Source organism: Ailuropoda melanoleuca, chromosome 1, assembly GCF_002007445.2.
Source record: "Ailuropoda melanoleuca isolate Jingjing chromosome 1, ASM200744v2, whole genome shotgun sequence".
NCBI lineage: Eukaryota > Metazoa > Chordata > Mammalia > Carnivora > Ursidae > Ailuropoda > Ailuropoda melanoleuca.
This window is the reverse complement of record NC_048218.1, coordinates 30,126,050-30,145,954: the sequence shown is the minus strand read 5'-3', so window position 1 is coordinate 30,145,954 and position 19,905 is coordinate 30,126,050. Positions and strand designations below refer to the sequence as shown.

Sequence of the window (19,905 nt, the reverse complement as noted above, 5' to 3'; positions counted from 1 at the left end):
GAATGTATTCAGAGAAAATAAGGCTATTTCTATATGTTATTTATCAAGAGCATGTTATAGGAAAAAAGAAGTCTAGTACGCCCTCAACCTTTTATTGTAAAACATATATTTATTTCGGCCACCCCGATATTTTATGAAATTCAACCAAATTCCTTTTTTCCCCCTCAGTCACTACTGAATGTAATAAAATAACTATCCAAACCTACCTTTCTTAATAAATAACATCTAACTGTGTACATAGCTTTTATTTCTCTTTATTTTTTAACCTTCTGTTGAAAAAATAAGAAAGTGAAATTAAGCATCTTAAACCACTGCTTTCTAATTTCAGTAAAGGTGCGCTGCAGTTCATTAAACCAACAAAACATAGAAATAACATGGAAAATTCATCTGTAAACGACCCGATGCCTCAGGGTCCGTGAACAGTAGATGGCTTTACACAGTAGAATGGATACCGTGCTCAGTCTCAGCCCTAATTCTCTCCTTTCATGGATATGTAACTTTAATTGTAGCTAAGGAGAGGTTGGTTTACTATTTGATCGTATTGTAATTTAGTAGCACCTCTGATTTTCGTTTGACTCATAATTACCATGAACTAAACATGCACTGGCTTCCGCCTATTAAAATGTTCTCCTCAAGAAATGGTGGTGTTGATCATATGACTTGAAGTTAATACGAATGAATAACCCAATCCAACTGCTTCTCAGTTGGCCACCTTAATGAATATTATTTAATATGTGTCGATTAGCTTTTTTAAATATGTTGATTCCACTCCATGTGGCTTCTCCTGTCTCTAGCCAAAGACATGTCGTGTGGATATGTTTGAAGATTCGTACGGGACAACAAAAAGTTTCAGCTTTGTGTGTCTGGAATTTCTAGAAACCAAAGTAATAAAAGTCAGGTACAGGGCCAAGATTTTCCTTGCCGTTATGGATTAAATATGTTGTGCCATTGCGATACAACATCTGTGTAAGACAGCCCGAAAACTGGGGTCTCTGAGATATACTGTGTCTAATTAGCACATTCAGTTATTACTGGTACCTGCAAATACTGTCGAGAAAAACGAGAAAACCAAAACCGCCTCTGCTACCACCAAAAAATGTAGAAGTTTCTGGAGAGGTCGCTTTATCCAAAATCAGCAAGTAAACATCTAGTGAAAGAAAAGGGGTATAAGTAATTTTGGACAGGTCTAAATATGTGGGCTAGCTTTAATTTCAGGCGTCCTGAGGGTATACCTCAGAACGTATTGATATTAGGTGTCTGCCTTCAATGAGTAGCATAAAATAAATATTTAATTAAAATAAAGGACATATTTAGTACTGTTCATTCTTAGAACATGAATTTCTTAAGGACTCTGGCAATTCCCTTGAGAAAACAACATACATTGAATATGCTGGGCAAAAATCTAATTAACGCTTTTTGTTTACTAATAACACTTTAGTGAAGTTAGTTGCAAAAGTAATTGGGATGTTTGGGCACCTGGGTGGCTCAGTTGGTTAAGCGTCTGCCTTCGGATCGGGTCATGATCTCAGGGTCCTGGGATCGAGTCCCGCATAGTGGGGAGGCTGCTTCTCCCTCTGCCTGCTGCTCTCCCTGCTTGTGTGTACACACACGCTCTCTCTGTTAAATAAATAAAATAAAATCTTTAAGAAGAAGTAATTGGGATGTTTTTCTTTAATGAGTGGTGTCAAGAACTTTAACCGAATAAAAGTACTATGGTTTAAAAAAAAAAAAAAGAGCTGGAAAAAACTTTCAATGTATTTTTTTTTCCCAGTGGTTGGGTCAGGCAGAATGACAAAAATCCTAGTATTTGCTAGAATAGTTTATTTAAAGCTATTTTTAGGAAATTAAGGATGCTTCTAGTTCTAATGTTTTCTTTTTCTTATTTAATGTTATAATTAAAATTCATTGGGGCGCCTGGGTGGCTCAGTCATTAAGTGTCTGCCTTCGGCCCAGGGTGTGATCCCAGGGTCCTGGAATCGAGCCCCTCATCGGGCTCCCTGCTCCACTGGGAGCCTGCTTCTTCCTCTCCCACTCCACCTGCTTGTGTTCCCTCTCTCGCTGGATGGCTCTCTCTCTGTCAAATAAATAAATAAAATCTTTTTAAAAATAAATAAATAAAAATAAAATAAAATAAAATTCACTGAAGAGTTTGGCTCTGATTTTTTTTTTTTCCCCAGGCCGCCGACATTTTCATGCGTCCCAGTGCCCTAGACCCACAAGTCCTGTTTCTACAGACAGCAACATGAGCACTGCTGTAATACAGAAGGCCAGACCAGCCAAGAAGCAGAAACATCAGCCAGGACATCTGCGCAGAGAAGCCTACACAGATGGTAGGTCCATTGAAACACATGAAAACATCTATGAATCTCGTCTATTTACACTGGCTTTCCAGGGCTAGAAATTGCGACCACTGGTGTTAGAAATTACATTAAAAATTCATTAACAGTAAGCCTCCTATTACTTAATAATAATGATTGACTTTCATACCTTGTGAAGCATCTTCAGTACTTCTAAAAAGAGGGTTATTTAAGAAGATAAGAACAGTAGATATTTTTACCATTTTTAAAAGGTTATTTCGTTGTTGCAAATGAATAGACATCACTGTAGTTGAAATAATGACAGAGAATTAACCTTCATCGCATTCCCTGAGAAGTCTTCCAAAGCGTCCTTTTTGTTTCCTTTTGGAATTTTGCATTCAAATAGAAGACGATAAACTTTTCTGAATATTAATTCTAACTATGGTGATGTTACAGTTATTTTGTGCACCAAAAGGCAAATCGAATCGTCTTCCCTCATGCCTTCACATACAATATCGACTCTCACTGAAGAGGTAACGCTTGTATTCTCAAGGGAGCCCAGGAGAATAATGCAAACATTGTGATGTTGTCTAGAGAAAGCCTTTAATGAAAGTGCCTCAGGTGGCCCAGCATTTATTAAACCTCCACCTTCTCGTTTTATAAACAACCCCAAGGGCTTCGTTGGAAATTCACGTAAGATAAATTCTCTCAGACTCACCCATCTTGTCAGGTTTGCTAAATTTGCTAACGGGGTCGGGGAAGAAGGGTGTCACAGACACTGTCCCCCACCTCCTGGTCCTCTCCAACCACAATCTGATTAGGACTTTCATTACCAGTCAGCAATTTTTCAAAAAGGGCATCATTTGCCATTATCATATGAAAGCCTAATATTATAGATCCTTATCCAAGGTTGCAAGGAGGGTTTTCTGAGGCACTCCTCCCTGTGATTCCTGCCACTTGACAGAAAAATTTAATACAAAGCTCACAGCAGGATGAGCACAAGTAATTTTGCAATGAGTGGCTGTCCATGCTATTATCTGTACTTTATTCAGAGTATTTTCTCTCACTCACATCTATCTGATATTAGACTACATTAAATACTGGCATGACACAGCGCACCTGGGCCTCCTGGCTTCCTCCCAGGACTCTTTTGTCAGTGAAACTGAGCTGTCAGAATATTATCTGATTTTGAGGGGTTATTACGGTGGCTTTGTGCATGTTTGCCTCTGTGAAGGGACAAACACTAGGTGTAAATCCCCCAAACTCGACCAGCAGTTTTACATTTATGGGACCCCTGTAATGGCATTTTATGAGTGTTATAGCTGTCCTATCAGTTTTTATTATCTAGAGAAGAGTGCGCCTCACCGAAAAACTGGTCAAATAGCAAACCTGGATATAAAAACATCTAAGTTGAATACATAAGGGAGAAAATCTGGCCTAAAGCTTTGTGTAGCCTTTTCCAACTCTTATTTATACTTGTTTCGGAGGACTTCTAGCACTGAGGGATGCTTTTTGAAAATGCTTTAAATAATGTACACATGCCAAGTTAAAGGACATGATATCACAGCTCTAAATTGTGCTGTGCTTGAAATATGTGATCTCTATTTATTGTACCACATTCTGCAGTCCTTTTTTCAATGTATTTAATAATTAAATATAAATTCTAACTAATCCTTGCAGAGTAACTATGAAACCGAATGATGAAACACTGAGATTTGCTTTTAACGTTAATTTTAGAAATACCAAAGAAATATATCGAAATAAGTAAAGCCAAAAAGTTAATTTGAAATATTATTTGGATTTTTCATTGTTTATTTCACAAAAGGGATTATGCAGAATTGTCATTGGATATAAAGTAATGTGGAAGTCAATAATTATTTCCTTGAAGTCATAAAAATAGACAAAATGGAAATATGACTAAATTTATTTTTAAAATTTTAGCTTTAACTTCCTTTCAGCATTTTGATAACCATCTGTCTTTTAGTTATGCTTATTGTACTAAAAAGTCTTGAGTTTAATTCTGGACACTTTCTGATTTGATAAAGAAAAAATACCAAAATACGTGTCATTTTTTACATATCTGGCAATGCATATTGAGGAAGTAAAATCAAGTAAATGCAAATACTTCTTCATGCATCAAATAAGAGAAATGCATATACTCTTGCCAGCAGTGATTATGACATGGGAACACTGGGTCATTTTGTCAGAAATCGTTTTCTCAAAATACTATACTGCATTTTTCGAAAAAAAAAATTCCTAGACCATTTCATAAAGAAACTCAGTGGCAGACACAATTTGTACAATTTATTAAGAAAGAGAAAGAAGAGGGGAAAAGAATGAATTTAAAGAGCTGTCAATTGTTAAAATGTGAATTAAACATAGTAGTAAGACATGGAGGGTTTTTTTAATTTTTGCTTTTTAATGATTAAAATGTTAACTATGATGGATGAGTTTGATTATTATCAGTAGACTTCCTTTGTGAACTAATTTCAGAATATAGTATCAGTCTTGAGTTTGCAGTGTCTTTAGTTTGTAAATTTTGTTTGACTTCTGTATTTGCTTCATAGAACTTTTGTAAACGATATAAAGAAGGCTAAACAGTGGTTGTGTCTGACGATCCTTGTTAGTCAGCAGCTGTATTCATTCTCTAGGGCTGACGTAACAAAGTGCTATAAACCAGGTGGCTTAAATGACAGAAATTTATCTTCTCACAGCTCTGGAGGCTAGAAGTCCAAGATCAAAGTGTTGGCAGGCTTGGTTTCTTCTGAGTCGTCTCTTGTTGGCTTGTAGATGGCAGTCATCTCCTCGTGTATTTACTCAATCCTTCTTCCATCTATGTGTGTGTCCTAATCTCCTCTTCCTCTAAGGAAACCAGGTAGATTGGATTAAGGCCCACCCCAAGGACTTATTTTACCTTAATTACCTCTTCAAAGACCTTGTATCCAAATACCATCTCTTTCTGAGGTACAGGGGGTTAGGACTTTAACATGTGAACTTTGAGGGGACACAGTTCAGCCCATAACAGCCCTCGAGCACCTGATCCGTGGCATTGTGACCATATCTTATTCTGTGGGTAAATCCTAGGCCTCAGAGAGACCCAGGGAGTACTCAGTGCACAGTGGAGTACTGTATACACCATGACAGGCAGAATCTGTTTATTTATCTCGTATTTGCCGCTTACAAGTTTAGCCCAGTTGAAGGGTAGGATTAAAATATATGAATATTCATTAATCAGAGTCTTAGCGAGTTAAAGCCAAGCATAAGTGCATTTCTAGGACCTTCTAATAGATTCTTCCCACCCCCTCTTTTCAACCCTTTCGATACATTTACATACTTGATTTAAAAACCAAATCTACATTATTTCTCCAGCCCTACTTTTCATAAATTATAAATTCACCAGCCTCTTTGGAATGATGTTATTTTGACTTGATTTATCATTAATTACAAGGTCTTGGGACTTTAAGCAGCTAAGTAAATAGAGTGCTGGATCTCCATAGTGAGTTAATGCTGGCTGAATTGTCTGCATGCACGTGCTCTGACATTTTACTTTATATACGTTATACTGGTATTTGGAAAGCATTGTATAAAGAATGATGTTTATATGATTATATAAATTGTCTGTACATATATGTAAAACAGGTCCATGATCCTATTTGTTAAATCCAATTTGAGCTATGGTTGGTATGTACTGGGTGAAAGTATTATTTATCACTATGTGAAATACAGAATTGTTCATACTATAGTGATCCCTGCTTTGACTCAGTAATTATTTTATAACACCTAAGAAAACTATTTGGTAACCTATTTGGGTGAGAAATAAAACCTACAAGCATTTGCCTCTCATGGTCAACTAGATACAGAAGCAATTATATACAGGAAGTTAGAACTCTTAAAATTACTGCTGGGTTCTTTTCTTGTTTTCTACCTGTGTTATAGAGCATCTGGAAAAAGATTTTGTCTTGAGAGTCACATATTCCCAAGATTTTGTATGCTCTTGTAATAGTGGTAATCATCAGCTTTGGTAATCTGATGAACCCAGACATTTTATGATTTGTTGATAGTGGCAGTTACTTTCTGCCTGTCTGATAATCTGTGTTTGCAATTTGGGGTTGATGTCTATAGCAAGGAGATAGTGCGGAAATGAGCCTGCAGGCGCTCACTCCATCTGCTGCCAGGTATGTTCTGAATTAGATTTTTCTCCTTTCATTGCCAGTCCCAGGCTCAGTCTGAACTTAGAACTGCTCTTTCGTGGGTCACTTGGCTTTAAGCCACTCAGTATGGTCTGTTTTTTAACTATCTCTTTTTGGTTATTTTTAATAAACAAGTAGCAGAGGAGGGAGGACTCTCATGATAGTACCTTTTTTTTAAAGTATTGGTTTTTTTTTTAAACCTATTAAAGTAGTAAAGAGGAAAACCAGGCACAGTGACAATGGTAATATATGTTGTCAGGCAAAAAAAANGAAAAAAAAAAAAAAAAAAAAAAAAAAAAAATTTTTTTTTGATTTCGTAAAATAAGGAGAAAATTAATGCCATTGGCTGTACTTTGGTCATCATTTTAGGTAATGTTAAGAGGCTGTTTATATGAAATTAGAACATGATGAGCCATGAGAATGAACAACAACAATAAATGCAAGTAAAAGTTGGACCACTTTTAATAATGGAGTCCTAAGTAAAATAGCTGGTAAGAAGATAGAACCTCAGGCTGTCTGCTTTCAAAGACCAATACAATGAATTCTAATGCCTTAGTTTTAGCACATAATGTCAAATGAACATTAGTTTAAAAAAGACTTACACCTATTTATAGGACAAAACTAATTAATTCTTGGGGTGCCTGGGTGGCTCAGTCAGTTAAATGTCCACCTTCGGCTCAGGTCATGATCTCAGGGTCCTGGGATTGAGCCTGCCATTGGGCTCTCTGCTCAGCGGTGAGTGTGCTTCTCCCTCTGCCTCTCCCTCTGTGATCTCTCTTGCTCTCACTGTCTCTCAAATAAATAGATAAAATATTTTTAAAAATGATTATTTTTAAAAAGTATATAAGCATGAAAACACTAGATTAAAACCGATGTTTCCTAGAACCCCTAATTTGCTATTATATTAAGAATTTCGAAGGCATGTAGCTCCTGGGTGGCTCAGTTGGTTGGGCATCGAACTCTTGGTTTCGACTCAGGTTGTGATCCTGAGGTGGTGTTATGGAGCCCCACATCCAGCTCTGTGCTGAGTGCAAAGTCTGCTTCAGACTCCCTCTCCCTTGGCCCCTCCCCTACTCTTTCACACTCGCTCTCTGAAATAAATAAATAAAACCTTAAAAAAATAATTCCTAAGTCATAATTTTAATATTCAAGAATTTCTTATGCTGGTATATTAAATGATAGTGGAAACATTGTCAGTAATAGCGGACTATATAGAAACAACCTAAATATTCCTCTGTAAAGATTGGCTAAATAAATAATGATTATTCATTCAAGAGAGCATTATACAAACTTCTCAAAAAAAAGCAGATCCCAAGAATTATGCAATTCGGTAGGCCTGATTTCTGTGTATAAATCATTTCTGGAATGATCTATAGAAAAGTATTCAAACTGATGACCTCCACATTATTAATATTGAGGATTGGAAATGGAGATGGAAAGGTATGAGGGGTAGTACTTTCAAGTTCTTACATACTTTTGATTTATTTTTAGCATGTAAATGTTTTTTTTGTTGTTGAAAGTGTTAATTTTTTAATACTAAGCATTTAATACATGTTTTATAAATGCTTTTCAGTTGATTTATTCTATCACCTAGATACTGCTCTCCAAATATGAAAACATTACCATTTTTGAAGTCATGGCTGAAAAAAATGTGCTGATAATTCCCAAATCTCTGTATCTCTTGGTTCTTGAACTCTCTTGAAACTCAGATTTTATGTAAAAAACCTGTTAGACATCTCTGTCTGGGTACGTCAAAGGTGCCTCCTACTCACTTTTCTAAGACTGAATTCACACTCTTCCTCTGCAGCCCATCCATGTCTTCCTCATCCCCTCCTTCCTTATCTTCAGTGAAGTTTCTCTCATCCACCTGGTCACCAAAATTCCTAAAAGTCATCTTAGACTCCTTTCTTTCCTCTACTATATTCCATTAATCATTAAATAAAAATTGATTTTTCTTCCCTCCCTCCTTCTTTCCTCAAATACATCTCCTCATCTGAACAGCCACCAATACAATTCCATCCCCTATCATTACTTATCTGAGCTATAACAATAACTTCTTGCCCTCCTGGATTCAAGCCTTTTCTTTTAATTCATCCTCCATACTAAAAGCAAAACAACCTGAAGCTAAAATCTCTTCATATTCTTCTACTAAGTTACAAACTATTATTAGGATATCTATTTCTGCTCCCTGGAATGTACATAGGAGTCAAGGATAGCACCCCTTAAAATAAATTTTTTAGATATCAAATTTTTACCTACTTTTATCCTTAAATATGTCTATAAGAAGTTGAATTATATATAATGTCCAGTTATATATATATATATAATATAGATATACATTAACATATATATAATGTATAATGAAAGATACATAGATAACATTAACTTATATTTATGCCAGAGATTATCTGGTTTAAAACCTCTGGGTGCAGATACAGAGCACAGAGATCCCATCAATGGATGGGAAATTATTAACACAAAATACAATGAAATAGTATAAAGAATACTGAACCAGAAGTTAAGAGTCTAAGGACATTGGTCCTGGTTCTGATCATATCTAGATTTGAGACTGAAAAATAACTTAAGGTCTGTGTGTTTGAGTTTCCCTTCTTACAGAACAAGAAGGGATTTAGGCTATATTAGAGATGGCAAATAGGTCTCAACTCAAGTGCCAACCTCAATCAATTTGAAGTGGTTGCTTGAAGAGTAAGAGTATGCATCTGGGACCAGCAACATTATTCTGAAATCAATTAGGAAGGTCTGTTATGATCAGGGGAGAGAAAGTTATAGCATATATGCCATATTAGCTACCCCAAGAGTAGATAATCTTTAAGTCACAGTTCTATGATTCAATATTTTTCTGCCATATGACAATGAGAATATGTTGAAATTGTTCATCTTCTTGTTCCTTGGATGCCTTCAATTGTTCCAGTTCATTTAAGATATATTATCTCACAACTGAATGTGACTCCAATGCTAATACTAATATTTAACAATTTTATAAATGACATATTTTCAATATTTCTTTCTAGATCTTCCACCCCCTCCGGTGCCACCACCTGCTATAAAGTCACCCACTGTCCAATCCAAGGCACAGCTGGAGGTGCGACCTGTAATGGTGCCAAAACTCCCTTCTATAGAAGCAAGAACAGACAGATCATCAGATAGAAAAGTAGGCAGTTACAAGGGGAGAGAAGTATTGGATGGAAGACAAGTTACTGATATGAGAACCAATCCGGGTGATACGAGAGAAGCACAGGAACAGCAAAATGATGGGAAAGGACGAGGAAACAAGGCAGCAAAACGAGACCTTCCACCAGCAAAGACTCACCTCATCCAAGGTACTAGTTTATTCAAACAGCTAATAAATACAGATTGAACATATGTTTGCAAGTTGCAATGTTAGGTTCTCTTAGGCCTTATGAAAAGTGGTACAATTTAGAAATTTACTCTCTAATGGAGGAGACAAGCATGTACTCAAATAATTTTAATATAATTAAATTAAATACATAACATTATATAAGACTTCCTTGGACAGGTGCCAGTTGAGTTGGGTTTTAAAGGAAAACATGATTCCAACAGGTTAAACAGAGAGAAGGGGATAACAGGTAAAGGAAGTAGGTGGAGAAAAAATGTGTGAGTGTAAAAGCAAATGTTTGGTGAACATTGATTTCTAGTTTGGCCAGACACAAACAGTGAAAGATAAAACTAGAAAGGTGGTTGGGCCAGACTGGGAAGGCTGGGAATATGATCTAGAGTGTGGGATTTATGATGTAGGCGGTGGTGAGCCAGCAAAGAATTTTGAGCAAGAAATGGCAGAATCAGAATTGTAGGAAAATAACTGGCAGCACTCTATAGTGAAGGAGGAGACCTTGAACTTGGGTAGATGAAGATATCAGATCATTGTAAAATAGCTAGGTATAAGCTATGAAAACACTGAATTAAAATAGTTGTGTGGAAAAAAGGAGAAAACAGCCTACGTTGGCATTTCGAAGATAGAACCAGTGGTTAATAATTGAAAGTAGGAAAGTAGAATGAAATTATGGAGTAAACCAAAAGTTACTCAAATGTTAATTAGATGACCCTGTTGGCTAGTGGAACCTAATTGTGCTAACCAATGTAGAAAAAAACAAAAACAAAAACAGAAAAGATATCTTAGGGAAAAGAATTTCAATTCTGAGTGGATTAAGGTACTGATAAGAGCACAGGTACAAAGAAAATCAGTAAGACTTTAGAAAACTAAGTTTAAAGATCAGGAGAAAGGTTGTGAGTAGAGAGTAGGTTTTAGAAACAGCAACACAGAGGGGAAAATTGTATGAATTACAAAGGCTAAATTATCAGCAGTGATACACTGGTTACTGTTGAACAATCAATTCTCTGGGAGGAAACCAAAGCAAAACCCTAATTTGTGGCCATTTACTCACTTCTATTGGGTAGTTATTTCCAAGATGACTGGTTTCAAGCTACTAATACGAAGTCAGTAAATATGGAGTTGGGAAGACTTGGGTACTGTTCTTCTTCTGAGAACATGTGAGCCAGCTTCAACACACCAATCATCAGCAGTGATTATATTCAAAGGGTAGGCACAAGAATCACTTTCTACAATGGAAACTGAAATGGATCTACCAAGAGATATAAAATAATCAAGATCTCCAAGCCAGAGAGAATAGTATCCTAGAAAGAATGGTGGAGGAAATTTTAAGATAGAAAGAAGTCTAAAATGCCACCCAGAAGTAAAAGTTGGGTGTCAACAGGAGGTGGGGGCTGGAGGAAGAACACAAGAGGATTTTGCAATATGTTATTTGTGGGTGGTATTCAATAGAATTGTTTTTAGTACTGTAGTCAGAATAGAAGCCAGACTGTTGGGGGTTGTAAAGTAAATGGAAATTGTATAATGGAAGTGATGAGCTCTTTTCAGAAGGTTGGGAAGAGGAGAGGTTGGAAATGAGTTTGCCAGGAAGGCAGAATTTGTGGAAATGCTTTAGTTAAAGGATTATTATAGATGAAGGAGGAGAAACCATTTAGGAGAAAGAAATACAAAAAAGGGGAAGGTTGATGAAAGAGTCTGAAAAGAGTGTTAGGGAAAGGAATCTTAGAAGCCTGTAGGGGACACTTCAACTACTACTGTATTTTAATAGATGTATTGCAGTAAGATTAGACATCAGTCTCTTGTTATGTTTATTATGAGCTCCTGGTCATTAGCAACTTTCTTTCAAAATGGGAGTCAATTTCACTCTGGTCTGTGACAGGAAGCCTGAACTCCTAATCTAGGCATGGACCCAGCCATAAAGTGGTAAGTAAAAGTAGCTTTCGGGCAGATGCCTCTATTATGTGACCGCAAAGTACTTGGTGTTATCACCACAATCCAAAATTTGAAAAACTTAGCCTAGTTTTTATCAGTTAAGTAAAAGGTGATCTAGCTCTGAACTTTTGACCCATACTGTACTCCCAGTAGTGATTTATAAATATAATGTCATGACATAAAACACGAAGTTTATATGTGGCCTGAAAGTATAGACCAATTTGCTGCTACAAGGGATTCCTCAGGAGAAGATTTTGCAAACCTGGAAAGATCCTGGTGTATGTAGAATTAGAACAAAGTGATGAAATTATTATATCAATCATTAGAGATTTAATAAGTTGTCCTTTGTGTTATAAAAATATTTCTAACTAAAGAACTATCACTGGAACCATTAATCTAGAAATGAGGAACCCTATTTCATGGAAAGCACTGAGATACACTGACCAGATTATTATTTTATAGGTCTTGCTTTCCCAAATTCTTATTTGAACCATAACCCTATGTATATGTGTCATTAAGTGATCATTTCTATGCATTGCTATAATTTTTACCTTCATAATTCAGTTGACATTATTTAAAATGAAAGAGGCACCCTGATTTCCATGTGTAATGAATGGTCATTTTTAATTAAAGAGAGTGGTCTTCTAGACTTGAATGACTGATCTTTTTGCTGACATTTACCTCAATTAGTTCAATTTATTTCTACATATATCAAACATCCACTGTGTTATAAAACATTGTACTGGTCCTGAGATTTATGTGTAAACGTGAACCTTGACCTCAAGAAGCTTATAGTCAGAGACAGAGATAGGTAATCTATAGACTCATAGATATATTCATATTTAGTATAAATGTAGTAATATAGTATAATGTTTATGATGCCATTCTTGAGAGTCCAAAGAAGAGACACTTAGCCCAGTCTTGTGGGATATGTAAGGTAAAGAAAGACTTCTTGATCTTTCCTGGTGGAAATGACACGTAAGCTGAGTGTTCAGGTTGGGTGAAATTTAACTTGCATAAGAAAAGTGGATAGGTTATTCTGCCAGAGAAACTCATCATGAAAAGCTCTGAGGTACATTGAGAAGATTATAAGAAATTCAGTGTTGGGGCGCCTGGGTGGCACAGCGGTTGAGCGTCTGCCTTCGGCTCAGGGCGTGATCCTGGCGTTATGGGATCGAGCCCCACATCAGGCTCCTCTGATGTGAGCCTGCTTCTTCCTCTCCCACTCTCCCTGCTTGTGTTCCCTCTCTCTCGCTGGCTATCTCTATCTCATAAATAAATTTTAAAAATCTTTAAAAAAAAAATTAAAAAAAAAAAGAAGAAATTCAGTGTTACTAGATAGTAAAGGTGGTCAAAGGGGAAGCTCTTGAGATGAATGTGAGATTAAGTCATTAAGTGCCCGTAGTTACTATAGGAAGGTGGCTGAGTGAATATGGTTTAGAAAGTAGTGACTCAAGGCAGGGATGTATTAGTAGATATTTACAACCCCTGGACAAGAGATGTGGAGAATACAAACCAGGCCATAGGAGAGGAGATGACTGAGTGGGAAAATTCAAAATTTAACATTTTTTAGTGTTAAAAATCAGGCTCACCTGTGTATATTTGAATGTGTGGAAAAAGTACATTTAAGGAGTACTGGAAAATTGTTGGAAGGGAGGGGAGACTCTAAAATAATTTGGTTTCTATCTTTATTGTCTTAATGATTAATGTTTTCATTAACTATATTAGGGAATACAGAGAGGAAAGAAAAGAGTGGACATGATGAAGTCAATGTTTGACATATTGAGTTTGAGGGATACTTAAGAGGAAGTATTCACCATAGATCAGGAGTTGCAAATATAAATTAATGATTTATCATGATAAAATATTAATTAAATTACTCGTTCATTCACTCAAAACAATATGCCAGATCGAGAGTATATCAAAACACAGAAAAATACCTGCCCCCATGACAGTTTTAATCTAGAAGAGGTTACAGTCTGTAAGAATGGATGAAATTACCCAAGGTTAGCAGGAAAAAGAATGTATATATCCACTAGGCTAAGTGCTGAAACCTGCAACATGTAAGATGCACTGTATTAAGAAGAGCCCACAGGAGACTGGCCAGGAAGGAGGAGAACTAGAAGCTGTGAATAGTGATGTTAAACTGATGGTGGTTTCCAGATGAAGGGCAGTGACAGGTCCAGAGACATAAGGGCTGAAACACAATTAGCATTATCAAAGTCAACAATGGATTTTCTCTTTCATTGTAGTAATGTGGTCATGGATAGATTTCTGTGGGATTCAGAGTAAATGGGAGTTGTGTCTACTAGTATTGAGTCTAAATTGCTTTAGGAAGCTTTGCTGAGCTGTAAGGACAGGAAGAAGTTACTCATTTATGTAAAGCACAGGCTTAAGGGGAAAGTTTTGAGCAAGAGAGAGATTTTATATTGTAGTCTGACAAAAACTAAAGTCAATGGAGAGAAAAAGATTGGTGGAACAGGGACAGAAGATGATGGTCACAGGATTCCCAATGCTGTGAAGCAAAGGTGCAGGAACAGTGGTCTTCGTGGACTATGAGACCCTAGTGAGTCTGAATCTGGTTGAGGGGTGGAAATTGTAATGAGTAGAATGGAAGGAGAAAGGTGCCATCAAGGAAGACTAAACAGGTGACATAGACAGATTGGGTTGGCCCTCCCAGGAAGAGAATGTTTTGTGCAAAGGGCGGGGGGAATTGACTTAGAACTGGTGCCATTGGGCTAGAGGCAAGCCTTCCTCATTCTACTGGTGAGAAGTTCAGTGGAAACCTCAGGGGAAATCAGATTTCATTCAGGCAGTGTGGACATTAGAGGAAGCATTTGCAGGAAGCAAAAAATCCATGTAGGAGAGTTGGTTTTTCATGTGTTTGGTGTCCAAAGGGTAGAGTGGACAGGCTTTGGAGAGATGTGAGCAGCTGGAGGACACATCAGTATAAGCAGCACCAAATTAAAAGCGTATAGAGATAGAAACCCAGGAGATGGCATTTAATTAGAGTGGCTTTATGTTTTGAGCCAGCAGTGATGGCAGCCTTCAGGGCTCCACAATGTAAATATATTGAAATGGAGGTTGACGTCCTGGTGTCTGGAAAGTGAACCTGGGCTTGGTTTTGTTTTGGTAGTTTGAAGAAACAGCTTTGTTTCTTTCAATGCCTTGAAATAATCCTTCATAGTTTGCATAGAGATTTCACTATCCCCTCTGTTTTTACATCAATACTAGGAGCTCTTCTGGGTGTAGATACTATTAATGCTTGTTTAGAAAAGTGGAAACTAAAGCCTAAAATAATTGGAGATCACATAGTGAAGGAGAGAACTGGAAGCTAAGTCTGACTCCAGGTTTGGTTTACCTCTTTTAATGATGTTGGTCCCAAGTGAGTTTGAGGTGGACAAGAGCTTGTGAGCAAAATCAACTCGAATGCCAACCGCTACCAGGAAAGACAACAAGGCTTGTTATTTTGTTTTTCAGGACAGAGCTGTCTTTTTAATTATTGTTATAAAATGTCCGCACTTATTCCTCAAAAACATTGATGCTTCCGCATTCAGAGCTACAGACATAAGTGATGTTACGTTATGCAATGAAAATGTAGAATGGTGTTCATATGCACTTACTATATTTCATTACACAGAGGATATTCTGCCTTACTGTAGACCTACTTTTCCGACATCAAATAATCCCAGAGATCCTAGTTCTTCAAGCTCAATGTCGTCAAGAGGATCAGGAAGCAGACAAAGAGAACAAGGAAATGTAGGTCGAAGAAATATTGCAGAAATGCAAGTTCTTGGAGGATATGAAAGAGGAGAAGATAATAATGAAGAATTAGAGGTATCTATAACTTTTTTTCCAAGTTTCTCAGCATTATATTGGTTGTTTTATCAGCCTCCAAGTCAGAAATATTTATCAGTCCACAGAAATGTTACTGTTTTACCACAAACCCCGATGTTAATGATGTCAGAGACTGAAAGTCTGTGAATTTGGTGATTTTTTTGAAATGTGTTCCAAAGTTGTAAATGATGATAACAGTTTCTTTTTAGATCTAGAGGAAATATTCATCTGCAGATATCCAGGTAAGAAATTTATATGGCAAACATGTTGTTAGGAAATAAGAACTATTTATCCAGGTAAGATACATATTGCATAGTATTGTATTACAGTAGGTTATAAAAACCAGTAAGGTGACAGAGTTATAGGGATTTGAATGAGGGTGCTTAGCCTGTGTTATTGGTCACCCTAGTAATCACTGGGGTTAATCTGACTGATTTGACAAATATCTTCCACCTTCTTTCTTCTGACAGTGGGAACCTGATCCTTGACTCTAACCTTCCCTGATGGAGGAGAGCATTTCTTGGGTCAAATAGATACTCCTTTGTTGTAATTTATAGATAATGATACAAGATAGAATTGGCAGTATATCATATCATATCATATCATATCATATCATCATAAAACCACCTCCTATTTCTAAGACGCTGTTTTCTCCAGTTTAATAATAATAATAATAGTTGAGGGCAAACTTCTCTTCTTACAAATATATTTAATCCCAAGTAGATTGTTAAATGAATGTTAAACTGAACTTTTAAAACTAGAAGATGAAACATTTTAAGGAATGATGTCTAATTGAGTTCTGTGTAATACCCAAAGCATTTTGATTTTGACATTTGGAATAAGAAGACTTTCTTCCTACAGTTGTTACGAGAAGTTGTTTTATAAGTTCTTCTGTTTATTTGTGGGTTTTTTTTTTTTTTAAGTAAGAGAACCTTTCTCGGGGACAAAAAGTCATCATACAAAACTCTAATACTTAAAACCAATAAAATTTGAACTGCAATGTTGAGTTGGGGCTGGGGGGAGTAGAGAAATCCCACCTTATACTGCCCCTCTCTCCCCTCCACCACACACCCCAATACCCAGACATCGCAAAGAACACAGTTTGTTAGACACAGAGAACTATTGGGTTTTCTATCAAAACCAGCTAACAACAAATGAATGAGTTGCCATGAGCACTTTCTAACATATGCCGGGGAATGAATGAAGAAATACCAACTGTAAGGTTGAAAACATATAAATCAACAAAATTCTAAAACTGCACTCTAAGCCTTATTTTCAAATTTAACAAACACTTTTCTCTTACAGGAAACTGAAAGCTGAAGACAACCAGAGAGGCTTGTGAGATCTAATGTGAAAGTTATCACTCAAGATGCCTCGTGTCTGATGACACATGATGCCAGATAAAATGTTCAGTGCAATCAGAGTGTAAAAATTGTCATTTTTATTCCTCTTATTGGAATACCATTTTTAAAAATTTTATTGGAGTTTTATTGTTGTTGTTTGATCCTTATCCCTAATGAAGAACGTCCCTATTCCCCTCGCTGTTGGAACAAACCGTTACACCTTACTTCCAGCAAGGGAAGTACTTGACTTCTTGCTTCAGTCATCAGCCAGCAAGAGAGAATGACACAGTTCCTTTGCATTTTGCCCCTGAGATATGGCATTGCACTGCTTATATACCAAGCCAATTTTCAGCAAAGTTTTGATCAAAGATACAAAATTGATTAATCAACCTCATGCCAAGGGCTCTCAAGATATAATCTTTCTATAACCAACTGCTAATGCAAATTAAAACATACTTCATTTTAACATGAATTTTCAAATCAGTCTTTCATACCACCCTCTGCTGGGAGAAAATAAAATATAACAAATGCAGAACAACCACAAATCAATTTGAATGGGGTAGAAACATTGTAAATATATGCTCTTTGCAACCCCTGGTGGTACTTTATTTTGTCTTCATTTCAATCATTGAAGTATATTCTTCTTGGAAATATACTTTTGGATAAGTAGGGGTAAGCCAGTTGGATCTCTGGTTGTCTAGTCATTGTCATAAGTAAGCCTAGCAAAAAACCTTGTTCTATTTTTCAATCAAATGCAATTATAAATGCATATTACAAACAAATGGATGTTTTTAATGACCAATTGAATAAGGACATCCCTATCTTAACTGGCCTAAATTTCTTCTGGTAGTGTCAGTTCAACTTTCAGAAGTGCCACTTAAGGAAGTTTGATTTTTGTTTTTGTAATGCACTGTTTTTAATCTTTTTTTTTTTTTTGGTTTTAAAAGCACAATCACTAAACTTTATTTGTAAACCATTGTAACTATTAACCTTTTTTGTCTTATTAAAAAAAATGTTGAGAAATGTTTTTAACCTGTTTTGTTCTTGCTCTATGTTTGTATTTGGGATATTTGAATGATGACAGATGGTGAAGTAATGTGCGTACTTTATTGTGGGCCATGAACCCAATGGTTCTTACTTTTCCTGGACTTAAAGAAAAAAAGGTTTAAGTTTGTTGTGGCCAATGTTGAAACTTATAAGATTTTCTTATAAGCTCAAAGAGAGGCATTACGTGCTTTGAATTGCCAAATGATGCCCTCTGACTGTAGGTTTTTATGATCCTTTTTTGTTGTTATATGAATTTCATTGACTTGATAATTGGTGCTATTTGAGGAAAAAAATGTACATTAATTCATACACAGGTATCAGGCCTGACCCCCCTGGAAAACAAAGCCAAACAAAACTGAACCACAAAAAAAAAAGCTGGTGTTCACCAAAAACTAAATGTGTTCACTTAGATAATTTGAAAGTTACATAGAAAGGGTATGCAGTACTAAGGGAACAATCCATGTGATTAATGTTTTCATTATGTTCATGTAAGAAACCTCTTATTTTTAGCCATAATTTTGCATACTGAAAACAAATAATCAGAAAAGTAATTTTGTCACATTATTTATTAAAAATGTTCTCAAATACATCATTCTTTCTTGTGTTGATTTCTTTTTTTTTCATCGTGTGATCAGATTTATTCCATTTAATCACAAAGTTGTGCTGTCTTAACATTTCACCACTATATTATCAGATGAGTGAAAATTTTAAACAACCAGGATTTACTTAGAAGGAAAAATTCTCATTTTACTCCATGGAAATTAAAGATATAAGGTCAATCAAAACCTAGAAGTCATTTGATCATAGAATACCATTTTAATATTAAGGAAGCTCTAAAATGTTTATTTGTGTGTATCTGAATTTCAAGTAACCTATTTCTGACATAGTTAGGATTCAGGTATGATAAATCTAATTTGTAAAGTTTGGACCATTTAAGTTCCATCAGAAAGAAAATTATATTACCCAAAATATTTGTTAGTAACTATCTGCTTTCTTGTTTACAAATTCATATGAAATTTTAACAGTTCTATACCTATCATATACTGGGTGGAACATTGTTGTTTATTAGATTAAGGTCAACATATTCAATTATTAACTTTGGATGGATGAGGTGAGTAATAGAATCTAGGGAAGGTTTTTTCCTATGATAACTATATATATATATATAGTTAAATTTTATGTTGATCACGATTTTCAAAACTGAGAAATTTTGGACAAAGACAAAGAAGGGGGATGTATTTTGAAGGTTAATTTTACAAAAATGAACAATCACCAGCATCTACTTGGGTCCATAGGTCAAGAAGTCAGTTTCCAACTATTTCAAGGGAAACATTGGAGAGACATGTTTAATGGCCTAATTTTTATCTTCCCTCGTTGAGGTGACTGTAAGTTAGTCTCTATTTATTTATATCGTGTGATATACATATCAGAGGGCCTGGGTTTGAATCCCAGTTTTGTCACGAGGTCTGTTTCCCCGGATATATTATTTAAACTCTTAAGTCTCAGGTTTCTCCACCTGTGAATTCAGTAATGCCTACCTCATGGAGCTGTTGTCATGATTTAGTGAGTTAATGTATATGACATGGACTCTGTAAACCCTCAAACAATATAAGGTATTGTATTTATAGACTGAAATTCACGCACACATTCTGTCCTCACTTATCACATGTAGTTTGTTCCTAAAACCTTGCAGAGTTAAAAACCTATCCAAGTATAAGTGTGGTGCGAGGATGGGGGTGGTTCCATTTCCGGTGAGCAAAATTCACTGTGAAATTCCTAATCGTGGAATAAATTCTTGGAGTTTTTGTTTGTTTCCTTGCTTCTGAATTTCTGAGGGTCACACAGTGGCTGGTGATGTGGTGTTTTCAGTACATCTGTCACAATTCAGG

The 19,905-nt window shown here is 36.1% G+C and overlaps 1 protein-coding gene across 13 annotated transcripts in view; it reads left to right on the top strand.

The window, feature by feature from the left end:
• ROBO1 (roundabout guidance receptor 1) overlaps positions 1 to 18,603 on the top strand; it is a 1,105,499-nt gene extending 1,086,896 nt beyond the window's left edge. For all 13 annotated transcript variants that reach the window (XM_034656904.1, XM_034656884.1, XM_034656901.1 and 10 more), the window contains 4 exons: positions 2,178 to 2,330; positions 9,520 to 9,828; positions 15,430 to 15,626; positions 16,932 to 18,603. In XM_034656904.1, the coding sequence (XP_034512795.1) occupies positions 2,178 to 2,330; positions 9,520 to 9,828; positions 15,430 to 15,626; positions 16,932 to 16,946 (674 nt within the window). In that variant the 3' untranslated portion in view covers positions 16,947 to 18,603. The remainder of the gene's footprint in view (positions 1 to 2,177; positions 2,331 to 9,519; positions 9,829 to 15,429; positions 15,627 to 16,931) is intronic.
• The last annotated feature ends 1,302 nt before the right edge of the window (positions 18,604 to 19,905 follow it).